This window comes from Musa acuminata, chromosome BXJ3-4 (genome assembly GCF_036884655.1).
Source record: "Musa acuminata AAA Group cultivar baxijiao chromosome BXJ3-4, Cavendish_Baxijiao_AAA, whole genome shotgun sequence".
NCBI lineage: Eukaryota > Viridiplantae > Streptophyta > Magnoliopsida > Zingiberales > Musaceae > Musa > Musa acuminata.
In genome coordinates this window covers 45,225,860-45,250,432 of record NC_088352.1, presented here as the reverse complement: position 1 = coordinate 45,250,432, position 24,573 = coordinate 45,225,860, and the positions used below count along the sequence as shown (strand labels likewise).

The window sequence follows — 24,573 nt, the reverse complement described above, 5'->3', positions numbered from 1 at the left end:
CGTAGTTAAAAAAAAAAAAATTCATAGAATTACAATAAATAAGAGGCACTATAAAAAAAGAAGAAGAAGAGTGTCTTCTGAAAACTTTTATTTTCAAATAAATCACCTAATATAAATTATACGATAATATCATTTTTAAAATAACTAACATAGAAGTTAGAACAATGATAACATATACATATATGTTTATTTATTATATATTATATAAAAAAATTATTCGGAATGATTATATATATATGCTTATGCAGAATATATACGTTGTAATAAAAATTAAAAGAAAAGATGTGTATTTCGTGAAATAATTGTAAATATATGTGTAATTTTGCCCATGTCACTTTATGACGACAGCGGCTGGATCGTGAAATATGTCTTGGGCCGAGAACCGTTTCCGGCCCGTCAGGCCGGGCTGAGTTGAACCCAAGAAAGATCTGATTTGGAATTCCACAGTCCCGCCCTTTGACCAATCCAAGCCTCCTTCAAACGACTCCCTCCCCCTCACTAGTAGCTACCACCACCGCCTCCGATTTCTCCTCTCATCTCGGTCGCCGTTCCGGGAGATGGAGGGGTTCGAGGAGAACTACGAGCACGGCAGCCGAATCCCCCACACCTTCCGCGCGACCAAACCCTTCTTCCTCCTCGCTTGCAAGCGATCCAGCGACGCGCTCTCTCCTCCTCCCTCCTCCAAGTCCTCAACGCCCTCCCTTTGATCTGGTTTTGTTCTGCCCCGTTTTCCTTGATTCGCCCGCTGACGTATCTATTTTCCCCTCTTCGTCTTCCTCAGGTGTCCTCGAAGGGTTCCGCTATCCGAGATCAAGAATGGGTGTTCGACGCCCCCGATGAACCCCACACCTCGGAGTTGTCATCGAGGTTCGATCGTTTCTCCGTCTAGCAGCGTGATCGACGAGGATTTCGATGAGGCGTTCCTGCGGGACGTAGACGCCCTCTGCGAAGAGAGGTCCACGGCCAACAAGGAGAGGTCGAGCGAGGAGAACGGGAAAGCTTCCTGGAGGCGTGTGGTGGATAGCTGCGAGGAGTTGGATTTGGACCTGCAGGGAAGTTTCAATAGGGATGCCGGCGATTGGCCCGTGCAGCAGCACAAGTACTGGGATTATTTGAAATCGCTTAACCATGCACAGAGGGAAGCGGCTTGCAGCGACGTCTCTGTCCCGTTGATGATCGTAGCAGGACCTGGAAGTGGAAAGGTGTCTTTCTTCGCCCTCAACCATTTCGCACGTACACTTTTTTCTTCCTCACAATTTTTATGGATGTGATTATTCAGACGTCAACAATGGTTGGGCGGGTGTTGACACTGCTCAAAGAGGTATATTGAATCTAACACTGACAATTGTTTAGATGGCTTTGGCACCATATTTTTCAACACATACATTTGCTTTGTTTGCTATTGGAAAACTCTCTGTGTTCTCTAGGGGATTGGCCCTTCGAACATTCTTGCAATGACATTCACCACTGCTGCTGCATCGGAGATGAGGGATCGGATACGAGCAGTGGCTGGAAAAGAGGTCGCAACAGACCTTGAAATTAGCACGTTCCACTCGTTTTGTTTGCAGCTCTGCAGGAGACATGCAGAAAAGTGTGTAGCTCCATTTCTAATTGTAGAAATAAATGCCTTTATCTTGTGAAGAATGCTGTCATCGATCTTGATTTTGAGGATAGTGTGCTTGTTTCCAGCATCTGATACTGGAACATTGCTAAGCCTTTCTTTCCCATAACTTTGTATCTAATTTACTGACAAGTGGGGTTTGGCACTGAGTGAAGGACAGGCAACATTGATTACTCTAATGTTTTTGTAGATTGGAGATATTGTTCCAAGTTTTTTGAGTTGAAAAAGAAAAAGTCACATGTTATATTTATGATGAGGCTTTAGTCACGAAAGACTCCTACGGTTTAGATGAATTCAAAAACTTTTCTTCTTTCAAAGGAACATATAAACACCTTTCATCTAGAAATAATTGTGGTTTATATGCATTTGCATTTATATGTGCGTGCTTGTGTATGGTTTGTATTTTGCATCCTATGTTATGTTTTTGAATACACAATATTTTATAAGAGGACATATTTGCTTGTCAATAAAATGCAACGATAAATCTAACAATTAGTATTTAAATCTTTTAAATCTTAAAATCATATTTCTATTCCATTTAAATAGTCTTTGTTTCTATTTTGCGTTATAACGAGAACCTTGTCATCCATTTTGATCTATCTTTTGAGTAAGGGCTAATTACATATAAACTCTTGTAATTAGTTACCTTTAGCATCTCAGTCCTTATACTTTCAAAGGTTATATTATGATCCCTATACTTACGAAAGTAAAACATTTAATCCCGTTTCTCCTCACGTCGTTGACTCTACTAATAGAAATACTGCATGTGCTAAGTAATAAACTAAAGTGAGGTAGAGTCAGCATGTGCTTAGTAGTAAACCCTATGATATTTCCGTCAGCTGAGTCGACGGCATGAGGAGAAACATGCTTAAATATTTCACTTTCATAAATATAGGGATCCTAATGTAACTTTTGAAAGTATAGGGATCGAGATGCTAAAGATAACTAATTACAGGGGATAATATCTAATTAGCCCTTTAAGTAATTAGTTAATACTAATTATTCTTTCATAAGTTTTAATAAAAGTCAACCTTGAAGTTTGTACATGATTATCAATTTCTGTTCTTTCGGTAAAGAAGTTTATATTAACAACCAAGTGTTTAATCTTGGGTAGGGAAGGGTATCAATGCACATGTATCCACTTCTGAAATGTACTTATTCGACTCCTAATTCAACTCATCCTTAAATTTCTTGGAACCTTATGCATGGGAAGATGAAGGTCCAGATTTATAATTACATTCATGGTTGTAAATGGTGTAGAGCCCAAAATCCACTGATATGAGCTCAATCAACAAGCATAGTTATGCACATTTTTTGTAGAATTGTTGCTGATTAGTATTTCCTACAATCCACTGAATATATAATAAATATACTAGCTTCTAGTTTTATGTATGGATTACATTCTTTGATTGTAAGCATCTGACTAAAACTAGCTTGAGATTTGATGAAGAATGATATGTTTTCTGCATTTTATGTGCTATAAACTTTTAAACAATTTATCTGCACTAACTTGAAGATACCTCAAAAGGGAGCTCTTTTGCTACCAATGTTGCCAAAATTATCTACCTAGGCTCTTAGTTGAGCCACAACACATAGAACTACTTGATTTAGGCAATAATATAACAATTCTATTCCGGATGTTGTTAAAAATTTTCTTTTCCTATTATATTTTTGGACCAATTATTGCATTACAGGAAATACTGAATAGTGATGCTTCAATGTTTACACTTTTTCTCCTGTCTGATATATGATGTATCATAGGTTGGGCCGCACCCCTGAGTTCCTAATATATGGACCAGGGCAACAAAGGCGGGCTGTTATTGAGGCCTTGCGTATAATGGAGAATGATCAAAACAGTGCACAAGAAACTACAGTTCAGAAGTTTGAAGATCTTCCTAGTACTGATATTGCCAAATCTTTAAAGGAAAAGTCAAAAAAGTGGCTAAAGTTTGTTACACAGGTACACTTTTAGTATCTTATAATTGTTTTTTTAATTTTTAATATGGAAAAATCATGTTTCACTTACGATATTGCTACAGAATTTGTCTTAATGTTGTTATTAGATGGATGGACTCTAGATTGGCTAAAAAACTTTTGAAAATGAAGCCTGATCAATTGCCTTCTTCGCTTATGAACTTTGTTAGTTCTCTTTTACAAACTCTCTGAATTTAGTGTTTTTGTCACTTTCTGGATTTTTATGAACTTAATTTATGTTCTTTCCAGACTACTATAGTTTAACTTATAAATCTGAAAAAAGAAACTAAGTAGTGAATAGGGGCATTATAAGTATGCAATTGCAGTAGGTTTCTTGTGTAATTATTTGATATTGTGTTGTTGATTGTTAGGTTGATTCATATATTGACTGTATACGTTGGCCTTGAGTAATTTATCTACTATGAAGCCTAGTTCATTTTTGTTTTATTAAGTTCTAAATTGTACATCCCTTTTACTTAGGAAATATTTTGTGGGTACAAACTCCGACATGCAATGGAACTTAATTGTTGTACATGATTGACATGCTCGATATACTATGGCTTAGCAATTAGCTTTCAATTGGTTACTGCAAGCAATTATCGCCACTTTCAAATGTGGTGCCAGCCTGCCAGGTAGGATTAGGTTGGTGCATGCCAAGTGTGCATCCGATGGCCAGTGTTTTATTTTGTATTGTGATGGCTTCATATGTACAAGCATAATAAATAGACAAATCAGCCTGAGCCATGCAGCACATATGGTTCCTTGGATTGTACTGCTCAGTATATTAAGGCACCAAGTCCTGGTCTGAAGCTGTTAAGATGAAAGTCGATAAGGCATTTCTTTTAATGTGAACAGTGACTGTGTTTTCAGAAGTTTGCTTTCTCGTGAACCATGCTGTGTTGAATTGTTGTTGCATATATGTCACCATCTGTTAAAAATATATCACACAACATTACAAATATCTTATGCTCTTTGGCCTGTTGAATGTACCAATTTCATAGTGTGAAATTTGGTTGTGAACCATTTTCAGAGGCAGACTGCAAAGAACACTTTCAAAGCACATGTCAGTGCATTTACATTGTGCAATGCATACCCACATATATGTTCTATTGGCAGGCTAAGGCTTCTGGCAGAGCAACTGAAGAATGTGATAAGATTGGTGATGAAATTGGAGTAAGCTAGTGACCTTTCCCGTTGAACAATATTCCTACCAATTGTGATAGTAATGGTTCATCTTATCCTGTTTGATCTGGACCAGGCTATGATCCTCAGACACTATGATGAAATTCTTACCTCTTGCAATGCTTTGGACTATCATGATTTTATTAGCTCTTCTGTAAAGCTACTCACTGATTTTCCTGAAGGTTATTATCAGCATTCTCTCTTTATGTCATCCGGTCATTCTTAAGGCTGATTTTATTTGTCGCAATTAACTTATTCTTTTAAATATCTAGTGTACAATGAGTGCTTGAACACTTGGAAGGCCATAGTTATAGATGAGTTTCAAGATACAAGTTCGATGCAGTATCGTCTTTTAAGAATTCTAGCTTCTCATAATCGTGTGACGATTGTAGGTGATGAAGATCAGGTGTGCAGTTGTTAATTTCATTTTCTTTAACTGTTTCTCCTCTCTCTTTGATGCAGTTGCTTTTTTCCTCTATTCTAAAAGTTATGATCCGCTAAAGCCAGATACTTATATTGCTTCACATTTCTGAAATTTCAGTCTATATTCAGTTTCAATGGTGCTGATGTTTGTGGTTTTGACTCCTTCCGGAAAGATTTTCCCACTCACAGAGAGGTCCTTGATTGGCTGATTATTTCCTCTAAGTTTCAACTTCTTTATAATGAGCACTAGAATTTGACATATATCTCAAGCTCTTAACTCTGCATTTCTGCTATAAATAATTGCAGATTAGATTAAACAAGAATTACCGATCTACCCGGTGCATAGTTGAGGCAGCATCAGCTGTTATAATGAATAACAATAAACGTTGCCATATTAAGCAAGTTGAGACTGATAATTCCACCGGGAGCAAGGTACCCCTATCAAAGTTATCTGTAGACTTTATAAATCTCTTCTCCTTACACAAAGCTCATAATCATCTACTGTTTTAATTGTGCTTCTTAACAATATACAGATTATTGTTATGGAATGCCACAATGAAGAGGCACAATGTGCTTTTGTTGCTGATAAAATTTTAGAAATCGCATCAGATGGCCAGAATGCTGACTGTTCCTTTGGCAATGTTGCAATACTTTATCGGAGACAAGTAAGTATTTGTGTGACATTACATCTTAAATTTGTTCCTTTTAATTGCATCTGTTATTCTGTCTCATGCAGGTTTCTGGTAGAGCATTTCAGATGTGCTTTCGCAACAGGAAAATACCCTTTAATTCTCATGGGGTGGCCTTTTATCGGAAAAAGGTTTATGCTTGTCCTCCAATTCCCAATGTTGTTGCCTTTTAATGCTTTCTATCTAGCTTGTGTTGGTTGTGCCTTGGTTTATGTGGCACTTGTTTTGCATCTGGTAATTGCTTGTCCCGTCATGAGACATATTGCAGGAAAGTGATCAAAGAATGTTTTTCTCGAGTACCTTACTGTCCTTTAAACTTGCCCTACTTTTGGGTTGTTTTATGAATCGTGATTTCTCCATCTAATAAACTTCTCTTTGTATAGGCATGATATGCATTTTTTATATTTATAGCCTGGCTTGAGGATGCTGGTTTTCTGAAGTTCTGATTAACTACAAGCTAATCTAGCTGGTCACATTAATTATGCTGAATATCACTCTGCAATTAGAATTTTTTTATAAAATGCTAAGGGTTGACCTTCTGCACCCCTAGAGGTACTTCAGATAAATTTTACATAACAGCATGATGATTGACAATGTCCATTGTGGCTCTAATTTGATTAGGAACTGGTCTGTTATAAATGAGCAACTCTTAAATTCACAACATTACCTGGAATTAGAGCTAGCTAAGGTTGCAATCTGTTGTTGCTCTTGGAGCACTTTATATTTTGATTTGGAGTGAATATGCCTTTGAACCCACGTTTTTTCTATAGAAATAAATGCCAGTTTGATTTTACTCTTGCTATGTTTATACAATCAAGCAACAGTTGTGACGATGTTTTAGGGGTAAAGATTGCCTAGTGTCATGCATTTGTGGATATAACATCATGGTTGCTCAATTTCAGGTTTCCTTATGCTAGTCAATCATTAATTTTGGAATTGTTTTAGCAAAAATTTGGTTGAAGTAGACTTTCTCATATCGACTTTATTTAGTTTTCTTATTTTTGTAATTGTCTACTAGAAACTAGATTCCAGTCAAATATCTTCTTTGAGCAGTTTTTGCTACTTAAAAGAGTTTTTGATTGGCCTTTCTCTCTCTCTAACACCCTATTCATGACTTTTTAAAAACCATTATTAATCTTTTCTCTCCTCTGTGGTAGGCCATATTTGTTAGTTTTAACTTTGATCTGTTTGACAGTTTAACTTTGTCTCTATATCAGGTTTACATCAGGTCCAATTTCTGATTAATTACAGTGCTAACTAAATAATAGTTTATCTTTTCTATCGTAGTTCTTTTGTTGATACTTTGGTCCAATCTGAAATTTATTTGTAATTTCAGTTTATTTTTGGTGAAACATAAGATAGGGTGAGCCTTGGTCCTATGGTGAGGTTCCTGCTTTATGGGTTGGGTGACCTGAGTTTGTCATGGAAACTACCTTTTGGCTTACAAAGGGAAGATGGTGCCTGTTGACCCTCCCTAGGCCATGTATTTGTGGCAGCCTCATGGACTGGGCTATCCCACAAGTTATTTCACTAGGACCTTTACTGATTTCAGCTGTAAGTTCTTTAATTTTGTGGTTTCAACTAAAACATCAGTATGCAGTCTTCATGTAGCAACTTGTAAGGGCTTGTGATGTTTGCCTTTTGTTTTGCATGTATGTATGATCTTCTTGTAATACATGAAACAGTTTCCCAAGGCAATAATTACTCTCAAGCTTTTTGATACATTTAAGTGGTATCTAAAATGTCACCTAGTTAGAGCATGTAGCAGACAAATGCTGTTAGTGGAAACTTGAATAAGGAATCATTGCATTCACATGACATATATATGGTTCCAATCAGAAACCAAGGGATTATGTCAGCCATGTGAGGTCTGTAATTTGTTGTGAACAAGTCTTGGGTTTCCTGGTTATACTGCAATGACATATCATCTTGTCAAGCTTTCTTCCTATGAAATAGATTGTTCAGTATCATCATTGATCAATTAAAATTTAACCTTCTGCTTTATAGGTTCCTTTGAATGTGATGCACCGAATTGCTTTTATGCTTTAATAGTAGAATTTTTCATAGCACTGCAATTTGAGTTGACAAAATGCTTTGTATATCACAGGTAATAAAGGCTATTATGGCAATACTCAGAACCACATTTCCTGACTGTGATGATGGTCCATTTCGCCAAGCCTTCAAGGCACTTTTACCTGGTGATAAAGAAGAAAAGAAAATGGTGCTCATTTTTGCTTCTCATCTATGACCGTCCTAACTCTTAAGGCACTCTAATTCTCCAATCTGGCTGCAACTTGGTGGTTCCATCCTTCCAATCTGACCTGATTATAGTGTTACATGTCACAAACCTTTCAAGACATTAATACTTCGGAGCATTTGCCAGGCTATGATGAAGGCTGATTTTTTCAAGTCTTTAAAATACTAGGGAAAATAAAAGATGCAGTTGTATTTTAATTTGATTTTAATATCGTATAATGTTCTTTAGATATAAGTATATGTTTCAATATATGATGAATATATTAATTTTGTGTTGATTGGAATGGATGAAAATTTAGTGACATTTTGTTTTGGATGTAAGGTTCACTCCTTCATGTGTTATATTGGGCCATGTTTCTGTACGCATCCCACAAAAACTTTGAAATTTGTCTCTCTTAAAACATGAAATATCTTGGTTCCTTTGAAAAGTTTGATTTTATTTGATATTACTTGTATGTTACATATTTAAAAATTATTTTATTGAAGTTTTTATATTTGATCCAGCAATTGCCTTGCCTTTGTTAAAACCTCACTAGCTGCGACATTGCCCCAAGTGCAAAGATGAATTTTTTAAATATTTGTCAGTGTCCTAAATTATGGAGATTTGACCATAGACAGCTGTTCTGCATGCACCCACCAAGCTGCATTGTGTCTGAGATATGCAATGTGTACATGCACATTGTTTGCATGGGTCCATATATAGCTGACATGGTTTTGGTAGGTATGACATCTCAACATACATATATCTAACTATGGCATGATGCATAATTGACTTGAATGGTTTGGTTATGGTTGAGAGAATTTTTTGTGCGATTAGATGGGTTTTGGGTAGAGTTGGGACTTGGGACAACAATTTGGTCGTTAGATTTGGTTCGTTTTTCAACCAATCCAAGTTGCATCCCAATTTTAAATTTGTATTTCGTTCGCATTGTCAGTTCAAAAAGTCATCGGCTGATGACTATTGTTGTGGCTTACAGGTTGTTGATTATGTTGAAAGGATTTCCTCAGCAAGGAAATGTAGCTTCCAAACAGCTGCAAACGACATCTTTCATGCAAAGGTTTCGGGTACCTTCAAAAGGTTTGTTGTTCAAGAAACTTTTATTTGGTATCTAAACAGACAGCATGTGTATATTTTAAGTATGGCATGCAATAGTTATCATCATATGCTATTTTCTAGTAAAGTTCCACTGACTCCTGTACTCTAGAATCTCTGAACTTCATTCGAACTCTTATGCTGCTGCTTGTCCAATGAGTATTGGATACCATTGGTATTGAAAAGAAAACTAAATTTATTGGATTTTAACCGAGAACATTAATTTTTTGTAAGGCTGAGTTTGTCTTTTGAAGGGCTTCACAATTTGATAATTGATATTAAGGTAAGACTACTCATAGGCTTGTAACTTGGAATCCTCACTTTAGACTTTTGGTATGATTGATAGTGGGATTCGTCTTGTTTGATCCTGCTTTCAATAGATTTTATTGTCTCATCTATATCTACTAGAAAAAGTTTCTTTCAATAAGAAAATGATTTATTAATTGTATTAAGTAGCCTTGTTCTGTTGACATAACCATCATGTTAGTAACCCACAGAGCTACAACACCAAACAATGCTCATCTTCTCTGATCTTGTGGTAAAGAATCTTATCAATAGTAATGATCTCTTTTGTAATTAGTTATACTTTATAAAAATATGGTGAAACTACATATGAATTTTTTGTACCTGTTATTTAAATTAATTTATGGCTTGCATATAATTTCTACTACTATCATTTCTTCATCTTCGGAAAGCCACAGGAAAGTCGAGACTGTCATGACTAGTGTTATGTGAATGTTTCTATTTATGTTATTACTTTTGTATCTGTGAATTTCTATAACAACTCACTAATAGGTCTCGGCTTACTCAAGGACGGAAAGTCTTGTCTGCATTAGATATGCTATCCAAACTTGTAAGAAGAGTAAGTGATGGTCTTGCCTCAGTTGCTGAATTAAATTTCCGTACTTCGACTTTTTTTTTTCAGTATGACTACTATAAACCTGTCATGATCTGACATAACGTCGAAATTAGTGATGTTATGATGAATACGTATTTCATATGAGTGTTATGTTTCTCCACATAAATGCTATACCAATTGAATTTTGTAAGATATTAAGTGGGAGGTTCAGGAATTAGCTGTTTAAATTGATAAATGCTAAGATATTCATATATGAGAAATTTGCTTATAATTGAGATGCTTATAATGTGCATTTTAAAATGTTGTATTGTTAGCAAAAAACATTGGTTCAGCTTTATTTTATGTTTATCCTAATTGTAACATTTAGCTTATTTACTTCAGTACACATCACACTTGCATTTTACATAAGATTGTTAACAAATATTTTTGTGATGACACACATCTTTCTATTGACTTATTTTGCTTCATTGGCATATAATTTTATGGTTTTCCATCTCATTTATGCTTTAAAATGAATGTACCCCTTTTTTTTGCATTATAGTCTAGGATGTTTCTTTAAGTTTATGCAATAACAAAAGGTAGTGATCTTTACATCTGCTGTGCATACAAGTTCTTATTTTATCTATTTCTTTGAGTACATTCTTTCTCATTTAATTGGGAAATCTAAAGAGAACTAATGGTAGCTTGTTTTATCATCTAAATTTTTATATCCTTAAAATTATTATATAAGATAATTATATGGCTCAATACAATTTTAACTTAGAAGTTCTGTTTTCCGTTGATTTTGTTAGGAACCATCAATTTCAATGGTCATCACTTCTGCAGCAAATATGTTACCTCAGGTTCAGTATAAGTTCTATGTCCAAACAAAGAACTTAGGTTCTATTTTGCCCTGAATTTATTTTTCCCAAATCTAATGTTGAAAAGAATTTGATGTTCATTTAATTTGGAAGAGAGATCTAAGCAACTTCTTGTCCTGTGCATATAGATTGCATTTTATAATTTTTACTAGTGATTCTATTTTTATTTCTATGTACCTCTGTAATTTGTATATCAAATATGATCTGGATAGTGTCACTACGATACAAAAGATAGAATGATTGTTAGGTTATCAAGTTGAAGCTTTTCACTGGATTTGGAAAATTGTCGTACAAATCTTTATCATTCTGGAACAAGGATTTCAGACATGAATGTGTGGTGCAATGGTACATATTTGGGACTTGAGAGTTAGTTTTTGTCAGAAATATTTGGATATTGTTTATATAACCATTAATGTAAAATATCTAACTATAATATGGATAGGACTTGTTTGCCATGGTAAGGTTGATTTTTTCAGGGGTCTCCTTTTTTAGGTTGTTCTTTTTAATCTGGAGATGTAAGAGAGATAACTGGAAGGATGTGAACAAATATGCCACGGGTGAAATGTGGTTGCTAGAGTAGAAAGCAACACATGAACTTAATTGGGAGAGATGCTTAAGTCCACTTGTGAAGCAAGTAGGTATAAATTAGTTCCAGTTTATGTTGATAAGACTAGAAACTGTACAAGACAATTATTTAGTACCTAAATTGATCATACGACTTGCTTGCCTTTATAACTAGTGTTGCTTATGCTGAAATGGTACTTGTTGAAGAATGCAAATAATGTGATAAGAACTCCCAACACTTGGGGGTTGGATTGTTTTGGATAAAAATGGTTTTTTAAGAAACATTATAAATACCTTAACTTTTAAAGCCACAAAGTTTTAACACTTTCAGCTGTTGCAAGGTCTGGATTCTTTTTAAAAACATGATTTATTATATTCTGGTTGGTTATTTTGGCTTGACATAAATTATAAATTAAGAAGTTATGTCTTTAATTATATTAATGTAAATTTAACAAGGATTAGTCAGAAAAGAAGAGATAAATGGCGACAAATCAAAGAGAACAAGAATAGATCATGGAGAAGTTATTGGAGGTATTTCTTTGTACCAATTCAACACACTGATTTGGTTTTGTTTGAAATGGCTTCACACAAGCAGTTATTGTGTGATAGAATCTAATACCTTCTGTACAACTGATCAATAGGAACTTGTAACGGGTGCGGTGACCTCTTTGCATTATATGCACCAGCATTTAAATACTTGCTAAACATTCTTTTGCTGATTTTATTTTGTGTTGATACATGTAAAATTTTGCCAATATTTGTAGTTCAGACTTTTTATTTTAGGTAAATTAGCGCAGACCAATGCATTTTTTTGTCTTTTTGTACAAACTCTTTGCTTGTTAGGATTGTGAAGTGTGAACCATTCTGCAGTTTATCCATGTTCATTTGTTAATTTTGGCCGCATCTTTGCTTTGAGCCTTTCTATTTATGGGGAGGTTATTTGTTATATCTTCTTACTTGACAATTTTTTCTCAATAGGCATTATGAGAGTATGTTGCTCGTAATGTCTCTAACTCAGCAACAAAACATATTTCAGATTGAGACTTGAAATATTCAGAATGATGTTAGTCATATAAATGTTGTATATGCAAGCAGTGGAACTTGTATGTTAAAAGAAGAAATTAATAGGTCAAATGTTACAAGATTGTATTGGATTTGGATACATAATGTGCCAGGTTTAGTTCATTTCTTAAAAAAGGGTGACACTGGATAAAGAAGTGTATCCTTCAGGTTTACTCCATTTCTTGACATGAAAAATAATAAGTGTGAGCAAGACAGTGAAATTTTGTAGTGACATATCAAACCGACATTTGTAGGAAGTTCTCTATTTTCATAACTTGTTGGATTGAGAATATTCTTTGAGGTTATGACCAAATCTTGACAAATGCATACATCAAAATATAATGAAAAAAAATTCAGGCTATGAAAAAAATTCAATGTTCATCTTGATATGATAAATTTCTTTTTATCCATCTAGCGCCTCATGAAATCCCTGTTGTTTCTATTATTGTACTGATTTCATTCTTTTCTTCAAAGCGTTTGTTGATGATTTCTCTTTGGAGCTTATTGCATGATTCCATGTAGCTTGAACATGAAACATTTTTTTGGCACAACACATTATTGCATTGTATATTTTAGAATATCTTGACCCTTTGACTATGATATTGATAATATCTGCTTACCTTAGTTGGGCATTAACCAGGGGTAATTCACTAAAACATTTGTCATCATCAATTGGATCTTTGTTCCAGTTACTGATTCCTTCTTGGCAAACTAAAATTTCAACATTGATTTTGTTGTTTGATGATTTGTTTTCTAATTTAATTATATGGGTACTTTATAAATAAGCACATATACAAACCCATGGAAACATGCTTATAGAATATGTTATCCAGGTTGCAAATTGTCTCTGTTTCTGCTGACTATCTTCTTATCCTTATGCTTGCAGAAATATCTTCTTGAAAAACGTGCTGTAGTTGATGTAGAAGGAGGGAAGTTGCTGAATGAGGACAATGATCTAAGATCTGTATGCCAATGCTACATGCTAGTCACTTACTTTACATTTTATGAGTACATAAAAATAATGGCTATAGCTCAGCATTCTCATCCTTTTTGCCTCAGGGTCAAGCTTTTACCCTTTCTATAAAGTATAAGACTTTGTTGGATATGTGGATGCCACTGTTTGGATGTTGCACTACTGTGCATGTTGGTGGTGCATTGTGATATTTCACATAATCTGCTGTGCTGACCACTTCAATTCTTGCCGACAGGCTATTATGCATACCATTTTATGCAAGAAACTGAACGGACAAATCTTCAAATGTTTTCTTTTCCAGTGACAACTATTTTTTGTTCCCATCATGATCATCAAATATTGGTGGCACCAAGATGGATGAAATCATGAAAGTATTTTCTTTTGGCTGGACTGAATGTAGAGGGTTGCACATATGCTTCTATGTCTTTGTTGTTAGTTTACCGTTTAACAAAATGCTCAAACATGGCTATGAACTATGAGTCTATGACCTTGAAAGTCATGAATAATTGGCACTTGAAATATGCCGACCCTGTAGAATGTGAAGATCCAAAAAAAGCTGATAAATTGATAACCAAACTGGACTGCAATATACTTGCACATCCCAGAATTTACATCATATTCTTAACTGTCTTTTTGTACATATGCAGGTAGTTCAGTATTTAATGGATGATGTGTCGGATTTCTTGTCCATGCATTTCACTAACAAAGACGTTCAAAATTTGAGTAAACAAGAAGGTTGTGGGAGCATTCTGAAGTCCTTTATTGACTTCATAACCATGAGGGAAACTGAAAACTTTCGCTTCCGAAGGCAAGAAAATAAAAACTCAGTAACTTTGACTACTATTCATCAGGTTCTTTTTCTGTAACCAACAATATCATTTTCTGCTCATTGTTGTAATGATAAGCATGCAACTGAACATACTTTTCTCTTCTTCAGTCAAAAGGTCTAGAATGGGATGTAGTTTTCATTGTGAAGGTATGTTACCACATGAGCAATTTTGATACAATTACCATTTTCATTTATCTTTAAAGTTTTTCATTCATGTTATGTCAATTTATACCTATATATTTTGTATCAGTTGCTTTAGTTGGTTTCAGATTACTAGAACTTTGACTGTGCTTTTTTATTGAGTGACTGCCACACACGTGTCTCACATACACATATATTTGTAAGTTTTGTTGCAGGAAGTGTCACTGAGTTTTTTTGGCTTGTTAATTGTGTAACTGAAGAAGGTAAGAGTTGGAGACTATATTTAATATTCTTACAGTTTGATGGCTTGGGAAAATGTATATTTTGTTTGCTTGCAGTGCACAACCAAAATATGGTGTGGCATGTAAAGTCCTGCAATAAGCATTTTAACTACATGCAACCTCTGAAAAGCTGTACATTAATGTACCTGTATTGCTTGAAACTTCTAATGCTAATGTTTGTTTATTTGTATTATTAACAAGAAAAATGCATATTTCGTGGCAGAACTTATCAGGGTTCTCAATGTCGATGTGCATCGCTCGGTACGGGTGGTATGCACTGATATGAGAGGATACCGGTATGCGGACCATTCTCTACTAGGTGGTACCAATATTTTATCTCTATATCGGGCGATATGGGGTTTATACCAAATGATAACGGTCGAAATCCGACAGTTACCGAGGCATACCGGATGGTGCGCCCCGATGTACTGCTGGTATGCCTTGGTACGTACTATACCGACATGGACCGAAATTGAGAACCTTGGAAATTATTGTAGTTCTGTTCATTTGATGTTCTTAGAAGTTGAAGCTGTTAACCTTAGAAGCACTATTTGGTTATTTGTGCATAAAGGTCTCCTGTTAATGGAATTTATTCTTGCTTTTTAGCCAAAATGATTACATTTAAAAAACTGTAGTAATTGTTTTTTGTCTTCCTAGGATAAAATACTTTGCAAAGAAAATCAGTTAAAATACCCAGAGCCAAGTATCTGGTACTCTTGACATTTTTCATACCATCTGAGGCGGTATGATCTCTGATTATCAAATTTCGTGCATGCCGGAGGTGTGATACATGAAATTGGTTTATAATATAATCAAAACCTCACTCAAGTACCTTTGTTGCTTTAATTTTATTGTGCAATGGATTTGCATTCTAACCCATCCTTGTGTGTACCTTGTAGGTTGTTCAATGAAGTCACGACTAGAAGGCTAGTCATAGAGTTGCCAAATTGGAAGGCATCAAAATTATGTAGATAGTTTGTTCATTGTTGTTTATGTAATTACCCAAAACCAAAAATACTATCTTAGTAAAGTTGAAAATGACAAAGAAATTATGTATGAATGACTGTTTGACCTTGTGTGTCTCATGCCTATTATGATTGACCTTATTTTGTGCTGATGACTATTTGTTGTTAGGCACTGTGCTGTTCTGTTTTCAGACTGGTGAAAATGACCAATAGTCAAATGGTTGTAGTTCTCTCCGTTCTTTTCACCCACTTGAGTCACGGTTTAGAGCATCAAACATGCTACTTCCAGTAAATTTATATACTTAATTTCTGAAGCTGCTTGATTTGTGCATATCTGCACCAAGATATGTGAATGATCATAATTGTTGATGTTTAGAAATTCTTTGATATCCAGGCTTTTTTCTTTTATATTGTGTTCCTTGCCAAGTTTATATTTTGTTTATCACATTCTACATGCATTCCTCAATTTGACAACTCATTGACTTTAGGCAAATGACAATGAGATTCCTTTGCTTCATGAGTATAATGGCATTGTCCATGGTGGGACCACTCTTGAGGTGAGCCTTCAAATATAAAGTTCTTTTGGCTGCTTCTTCATTGTACACCACTCTGTTCATTGTTCTGCATGCTTTATGAAATATAATAGGAGGAACGAAGGCTTCTATATGTTGCAATGACTCGTGCTAGGAAGAAGTTGTATGTTGTGTACATCATTATGGATTCCAACTGGCAGGTAATGATATATTGCATTGTAATTTCATATAGATATATTGTATTGTAATATCATATTCCCTAAGTTGTAGGTCTGCTAATGTTTCACTTGTCATTTTCAGTTGTTGCAACCTTCACGATTCCTCAAAGAAATTCCAGGCCACCTTCTTGAGATACAGGTGCATTCTTCAGTTGACAGTTTCACACTTATGATGTTGCTTAGACATTATGCTTGCATTCTAGTATTTTTATAATTTTGTTTTATTATCTTTTCCTTGAATAAAACTTCATGTTCTTTTATATTGGAATCTCGTTATTTTCTTTTGATGTTTCACCTCATTCTCATGATGATTTTGAATACTTGAAATTCTTGACAAAAGTTATAATTACTGAATACAACTATTTATCATGTTCGGTTATAAGAATGGTTGTACCATCATGCTGTAATTATAACATCTTGATTAGTCTCATGTTGGAAGTGGATAAGATTAAGATTGACTTATAAGGGTCCGATTGACGTATTATTATCAATTGTAGCTTAAGTATTTTGGTCAATGATTTTGGCTTAGCGAAGTTAACATTGCCAATTTCTGATTAGGTTGGGTCGTGACAATTGGTATCAAAGTCGAAATAGTATTAGGGCATGGTAAGGGCACAAGTAGGAAAGGACTACTTGTGGACAAGGTCAAAGGTCATGTGACGATATGGAGCCACCACTGGGCTATGCCTAACATGTATCATACTAGGGTTTGATTTCAAGCCCTTAAGCGGGGGAGATTGTAACACCCCGATTGATCCCATATCGGAAGTGGACAAGACCAACGTCTTCAATTTCGAATAATACTGCCCGTATTGGGCAGTGTGTGTTTGTGTATATATATATGTGTGACGTCGCCTTGCGTGGGGAGAAGAGAGGTGACATCGCAGATTTTTTTTCCTTATATATATATATATATATACATCGAGCAGTATATCGAAATATATCGCTCGGTATACAATATTGTATTGTACCGAGCAAATCTCGAAACTTCGGTACGGTACGATATTTTAATCCTTGGACAAGATTGACGTTGACTTATGGGTTTGAAAGGTATATTGCTATCAACTTTAACTTAAGCATTTTGTCTAGTGGTTTGGATTGAACGAAGGTAACAGGCCAGTTTCTCATCAAGCCAGGTCATTGCGGTAATGCATGTCAATGTCCTGTGGTTGGATGCCAACAAGTGCTGTGGGTCGTTAAGTGTCAGTCTCGCCTGGTTATGGTTAAATCCAGCTGTTACTAACAATTTGTTATTCTGCAACTCACTTTGGTTTGAAGTGGTTCCATTTCAATTGAACATTGGTTTTCATGTTACTTGTGTAGCAAAAAGAACTTTATATAAGTGCAACTAAGTTTGTACCTAAACAATTTGTTCTCTTTCTGATCTTTTAACTGTTGACTGTTTTTTTAGTTAAATAATATTCTTATTAGTTTAATACTTATAACTTCTTAAAAGCCATTTTCATTTGTTTTGCTCAATTTATTAGGGTGAGGCAATCTCCAAAGACCTGGCAATTTCTAGTAGAAACATTTCTAATTCATTGGGATACGAAATTTCACATGAAACAATTCATGAAAATGGTAGGACTCCTGATGATATTTCAGAAAGTGTTGAAGGATTCTCTGAGATATGCCTTGGCAACCAATTTCTGAAGAGGTACTTATAATTTAATCATGTTTTTTTTATAGTTAGCATATTTTCTAATAATTACCGTATCATTCTTGTGAATGGACTTTTCATACTGCTAATAATATCATTAGCAGGTTCAACTTGGAAGAGAGATCCATTGTCTCTAGTTTATTCCATCAATGGGCAAAAAGGCCTGCATTTCATCATCCAAACCGGTTGCTTGACAAGGTACTTTTTGGAGTATTTTTCCTGACTTTTACACCTTTTTATTCTACTCGTTATAGTTTGTTCTGGGGTAAAGTTGAGAAGGTTTTATGTTATTATTTCAGAATCTCCTGGAAATAATTCATGTCCTAGAAAAGTATATTGTTGATAGTAGTCACAAAATTAAATTCACATTTATCAGACTGCAACTTAACAGCAAATCAACTTTGGAAGAAGAAAAAGCATAGATGCAATGCAACTTAATAAACTAGAATACTTCATAAGTTGAATTGAGATGCTGGTTTGGTGAAGATCAGTACATGCCATATTGTATGGTTATCCTTATTGCCATTGTACCAATTCCAATAAATATCATGTTCAAGGATATTCAATATATATGTTTTCCATTGTCCCTTGACAGAATTCTGCTATGGATACTGATCTTGGTAGTTAAATCTTGCCATGGAAAATTTTAGAGATAATAGAAGTGAGGTGGAGAAATGATATGGAAAGAAGAACGAAAATGATAGAACAGAAAAAGAGGGCAATGGAATAAATTATAGTAGGCATCCATTCTTTTCTTCATCAGAACATTCTTTTTTTTTAGTTACTGGTCCCTCATTGGCAACAAGCTCGTGCATTTGAACCTCCTAAAAGAAAAATACATTTGGCCCTTGGGCCCAATCTGATTATGAAGGCTGTAACAAGTAAATTAAATCTGCAACAATATATGCTTGTTTTTCTTTGAAAATTTATGCAAAACAAGTAATATGTGCCAGAAATTGGCCTGAGCTACTCTTCGACACTATGGCATGATTGATACTAAATAATTATAGTATTAAAATACCATAACTGTCAATCATCTGATATCAACTATCTCTACTTTATAATGCAAATTTTATCCACACCTTGTGTTACTGGCTTTACAAAATGTTACCTTAGTGATTGTTTACTTGTTATCATGGAGGGCATAATTACAGCAAATCAGTATCATGCAAAGTTTGTTGACACTCTTTCTCTCTCTATCTCTCTTTTTCTTGTGATCACAGATTGGGTTTGTCGTTGATGAACGTTTAAGGAACAAGACATACAAACACAAGGTTTAATTTCTATGATGTCTCCTTTGGATGGCTGCCTAACAGTAAATATTACAATTTTATTCTCTATGCTCAGATATCCGTATGTCTGATTGTTGTTCCTTGTACCACCTTCTTCTGTCCTATGATGTTTCTCTGAATGGTGCCCATCATGCACATGATATTTAGTGTTTGGTTGCTTTTTTACCTCTGTCAGCCTATAACTCACGTGCTGTTTCTGTTGTTCCAAGTTTACACATGGAGTTTCAGGAAGACGGCATTTTCTGTAGCACAGTCATATACTTGTTTTCTTCAATTTTAGGTGTACTCTAAAAAGATAGTCTGCTGTTTTTTGCCTTTTGACTAATTTAGAAACATGTAAGAATCCACTTAGTGTGCCTTTTTGCTGGTCCTCATTGCCTATTTATTTGCTTTGCCATTATATTTAAAATAACAGATCTCTAGTATCCTTTAGTTTTTTGAAATGTTTATCTCAAATTTCTGTTTTCCTGTCACCTTTGAGTTGTTTAAGTTATTAATTTCATAGCACCATTGTCTTGCTTCTTTCTTGTTTCCAGCGTTCATCTCAAAGCTTTCATCCATGCTGCATGGCTTTTTTTGTTTGATGCCTGTTTATTGTAAAGTACCTTGGGATGTATTAATTAAATCTTATCTTGCATATTTATCTTCATAACTTTTTTTATTGCATAATTGCCATGACAAATTTAATATAAAGATCCTCTAGATATACCCTTCTTGTTAACATTTATCCAAAAAATTAATTTGACCAAAATTAGCCATGGTTATCAGGTAGTCTGAATGAAATAATATTAAAAATATGAAATACCTAAATGTCCATAAAGTTTATACCTTCAAAATGGGGATTGTGAAGCGCATTGATGTTACTATATTCATTAAATCAATGTATGTTATTTATAAGGTCATCCATACAAGTTCGGTTTTACGACAACTTATATGCTGAACTTAGATTTGGAGGAATAAATATGAAAGTCACTAAATTTGGAGGGATATACATGTTTATATATGCAATTTTGCCATTAAATAATGCAACTCATTGTGTGTTGATGAAGGAATGAAGATTAAGGAATTTTGACATTACAATTTAGCTAGCTGAATATTCATGTTTTAATTATTTTTTCTACTTATAATATAAAATGAGTTTGCAAAAGAAGCATTAAGTAAACTAGATCTAACATGGTTGATGGGAGCCATAGATGACAAGCGTTTCTATAAAAGCTTCAACTTCACTGTCCGGCTGAAAATAGAGTTGATCAGCCAGATTTTGAGAACATCCAACTGTGGTATCAATACTGCAAGTTATGCCTAAAGAATGCCCATTATAGGATTTACTACAAAAACGATAAAACCATAAGTCTCAATTATTTGGGGTCGACTATATGGATCTTTTGTTGTCATTGAGATTTGTGAAAAATCATATGCTTAATTAAGTTCAGAGTTCAAAACCATTACAAGATTTACTGATTTATAATATTGAGTTGAATGCCAAGGGCTCCGAGGTTTTCACAGACTATGTGAACTGATTAGTTTTGCAATTGATAGAAATCATTTGTTATGCAGCCATTAATTAGGTAAATTAATTGAGGTAAAAAAAGAAAGTTTCTGGTTTAATGGTGAGAAAATGAATTTCAAAACAAACAGAAACATATGAAGCTTTCATACAAAACTAATTGGATGGTTGGCTGGCAGATGGATTGGTAGTCCATGTAGATAAATAGATTTGTGTGTGAACATATCTCGTGTTCAAATTTTATATACAGTAGAATTTACGAAGTATCAGCCGAAAAAAAGCTAATATCCTTGTTGGAACTATTATATGTTGCTACACTACAACAACAAGAAGCTGTTGTTTCTACCCATGTTGGACTCTGGAATTGCTTCTAGTTATATGTCTTCCATTAATTGCTTTTATTTTCCAGGATGTTATGCGAATTCTCAAATCTTGCTTGAAGGGTGATGAAACACTTCAATATGCTCAATATGTAAGTTTTTGCCAAGATTAATTCACTTTTGCTTTCAAAATATTGACGAAAGATTTAAAATAGAAGTCCATGATAATGGTCTCTCTTTTTCTTCAGGTTATTAAGTGGGAACAAATACCTGTTGGGCTACGTGCACATTTAAATAGAGAAAAACAGGTCAGTATGCATGAAAACTGCAGAACAGATTGATCCAAGAAAATAATTTAAGAATTATAAATTATAAAAAAACTTTAAAATGCAAAATCCTAGAATAAGTTAAAACCAAATATTTGATCACAAAAATAGTTTTGCTAGGGGATTCTCTTATCTCTATTTTTTGTAAGGTATCAGTCCTTAAAAAGAACATATGAAACTAAAATGTAAAAGTTAAGAAACTCCCAAAAATAAAAATGTAAATAATACTGTACAATATATCGTTATGACTATTTTATAATTTTTATAAAAAATAATTATCATATTGTATAAAGATAATATTATGGTAAATAAATGAAATATATTATCCAAAACATATCAAATTGAGGCTACTAAGATTTTAGATAAACTATGAATCCTATGATGTCTTAAATTCTTTTGTGATATGGCATTGAGTTGTGTTTTACTCTAGTGCTCTCTTAAAACTTGTAGAGTTGTGGAATAGTCAAAATTTATTTATCTAGCTTCTGTTGTTATCATTAGCAAAGAAATTACCCTAATTGAGACTCTCATGCGTGATTGCACATAGCACGCAAAATTTTGTCATTTTTATGCTAATTACGGCTCTATAAAAATAATTTTGTACATTACTTTATATATCTTGTTATTCTTTTGGTTATCTATAAAGAATGCTCTGCTGTATTCAAGAAAAGAACAATGCCAGTTCTTGTAAATTACAGCTTAAGTCTATCAACAGAGGAAGCTTGTAAACTGGTTTCCAAAGCAATAAAAATTCCGAGATTTTATTTGAGATAATAGCTGGCATCAATTTGCTATCAGGAACATTTCCAAAAACAAAGAATCGAGAACTCTATGGGATCATTCAAAGCTACACCTAAACAGGTTATGACTTCTGTTTTATAAGATATCTTGTTTGCTGATGACTTTTTGTTTGTCACGGGATAGATTGAAAGATTTACTATTAGCAATTCAATTTTCATGACCTCAAGTTCCTTAGATTCTTTTTCCCTTTTGATATGTAAATATGACTCTTTAGCCAGCTAATATGTCGTTCTCTTCTCCCATGCAGATCTCTTATCTGCAGAATCTGGGATGCACCATTAATCCTACTTCACGTCTTCATGCATCACGTTTGATCGAACAGTATAGGTCCTTGTGAAAGGCTGCATTCTTTGAAGTTTTTGAGGTGAAGCATAAATAGGTAAAAAGGTAAAGCATAAATTACTTACAGTGCAACAAATTAAACCAACATGGTTGCTGTTAGTCACGTCCAGCTTAATGCAGGAGATGATCCAGCGAGTCAATTCAACAAGAAAAACATAACAGTCTTCTTTAATGGTGTTTGTGTGGACTAATTTAACCGGTGTTCTGGAATAAATAGATTTATAGAGGGTTCTCATTTCTCGAATTTATAAAGCTATTCTTTCCGTTCTTAAGCATATTATTTATATACTCTTGTGGGTTGATGAACTTTTGAACCAGAGTTTTATATACTCCTGTGGGTTGATTAATGTTGAGGATGTCAATATCTTTATATCTTGGTCGGTGATGCTGCTTCTACCTATTAAGTCCATGCAGTTGTTGATTTTGTCATATGTGTTGTATAATGAATTTTCCTAAATAGATATTTTTATACTATATCAGTCTTTACATGCATGAAGATACCCCAAGTTGACTTTCGAGTGTAATTTTTGTCTACATTTTACCTAAAGATTCCTTTCGTATCTTCGGTTTGTATTTTTATTTCCTACCACAAACAAAACTAGATGCTGAGAATGTAGATTACAGGATCTGGTTGTGGTTGAAATAGCATTTTCATTGTAAATTCTATCATCCAGTGAATTAAATCGGCTGTATTATATGGCTAATTTGGGAATGCTCTTGCCTCGTTCTTCCAGGATGATATGGCATCATTTGGAATTGCTTCAAACAACTTGCAACCACGGAGAGGAGCAGAGGAGCACACCACCACTATTCGTTAGACGCCCTTCAGTAGAAGGTCTTGGTCGATCTGGTGGCGTGCTGACTTCATGACCAACCCGAAGAAACCAGCAGAGACTCAAAGAACTAATGTCTACAGAAACTGGGAAATAAACCATCAAAGTAAGTTAAGGTGGGAGGCTCGGGCATTGCCATCTTCTGCAAGTGTGATGAAGCTTATAAACCAGAGATTCCTTTAACAGTGCCAAAATTTATGGGGTAGGAAGATAGCCCAGTTGGTGAAGATATCTTTGCTCCCGTCATGGTGTTGTGGTGGGGATGTGAACCTTTACTTTGCTTGCAATAAAAGATGCAATCATCATTTCGCCATAACACTTTTCTCAAGCAACGCCACATTTTTCTTCCTCCTGTTAGAGAGCGCCATCAGCAGCTCATAACAAGCAAAAAGGAAGTGTCACAGATGTTTCCAGTTCAGAGTGATATGGCCAGTTAGGTCAGCTTAGTATTTTCCAGAGTGGTTGGGTTTGGAAACTAGTCTTTGTTTGCCATTGCAAAGATAAGATATGTGGAGATACTTTGCTTCCCTTGCGGCCAAATTGCCGTGAACTGGAGTTGCCGGTGACAGCAACTTGTTGTAATCTTGTGCCTGGTTGTTTCACAAGATGACAAGTTAACAAATAGGTTTGACGTGACAAGTTTCCTTCCACCGAACGCCAAACACTCGATCACCTCGTAGGCTCATCGGATCTGGAAACAATACCGTCGTGATGGGGAGAGAGAGAGAGCGGACACATGGGGTTTTTAATGCATAAAAAGGCTGGAGGTGGTGAGGGAGCGAGACATGCTGTTGAAGGCACCACCAGAAATCCTTACAGCTATTGCAGCGTCCTTCCTCTCCAAGCTTTGCTGGCCTCTCTTTGTCTCTCCACTGTTCCGCCCTATATTATCACCGAACCTCCCCACTCTTGCCTCTCATCGACCAAAATCACAAGCACGCCTTCTCTACGGCTCTTCCTCTCGCCAGT

General features: G+C 34.9%; 1 protein-coding gene across 3 annotated transcripts; it reads left to right on the top strand.

The window, feature by feature from the left end:
- Positions 1 to 510: 510 nt before the first annotated feature.
- Positions 511 to 23,920, top strand: LOC103982665 (ATP-dependent DNA helicase SRS2-like protein At4g25120). 3 transcript variants are annotated; one of them, XM_065147610.1, is made up of 30 exons: positions 511 to 685; positions 782 to 1,202; positions 1,280 to 1,321; positions 1,428 to 1,591; positions 3,383 to 3,581; positions 4,712 to 4,768; positions 4,854 to 4,959; positions 5,050 to 5,183; positions 5,319 to 5,393; positions 5,507 to 5,632; positions 5,734 to 5,865; positions 5,937 to 6,020; positions 7,997 to 8,110; positions 9,123 to 9,223; positions 10,034 to 10,100; positions 10,889 to 10,939; positions 13,470 to 13,547; positions 14,204 to 14,407; positions 14,494 to 14,532; positions 16,261 to 16,329; positions 16,419 to 16,505; positions 16,606 to 16,662; positions 18,011 to 18,180; positions 18,288 to 18,381; positions 19,407 to 19,457; positions 21,392 to 21,454; positions 21,551 to 21,610; positions 22,427 to 22,489; positions 22,677 to 22,816; positions 23,506 to 23,920. In XM_065147610.1, the coding sequence occupies exons 1-29, from the start codon at positions 558 to 560 to the stop codon at positions 22,764 to 22,766; spliced, it is 3,126 nt and encodes a 1,041-aa protein (XP_065003682.1). In that variant the 5' UTR covers positions 511 to 557; the 3' UTR covers positions 22,767 to 22,816; positions 23,506 to 23,920. The 3 variants fall into 3 exon arrangements, with proteins under 3 accessions (XP_065003682.1, XP_065003681.1, XP_065003680.1); XM_065147609.1 differs by having other exon boundaries at positions 18,285 to 18,381; positions 22,677 to 22,808; XM_065147608.1 differs by having other exon boundaries at positions 18,285 to 18,381.
- The last annotated feature ends 653 nt before the right edge of the window (positions 23,921 to 24,573 follow it).

Bases quoted from the DNA above. Each gene is read 5' to 3' on its own strand.
- LOC103982665 (XM_065147609.1), top strand. From the start codon at position 558: ATGGAGGGGTTCGAGGAGAACTACGAGCACGGCAGCCGAATCCCCCAC. The intron at 1,592-3,382 runs GTGTGTAGCTCC...GATGTATCATAG, and splicing joins TGCAGGAGACATGCAGAAAA to GTTGGGCCGCACCCCTGAGT. The intron at 5,633-5,733 runs GTACCCCTATCA...AACAATATACAG, and splicing joins ATAATTCCACCGGGAGCAAG to ATTATTGTTATGGAATGCCA.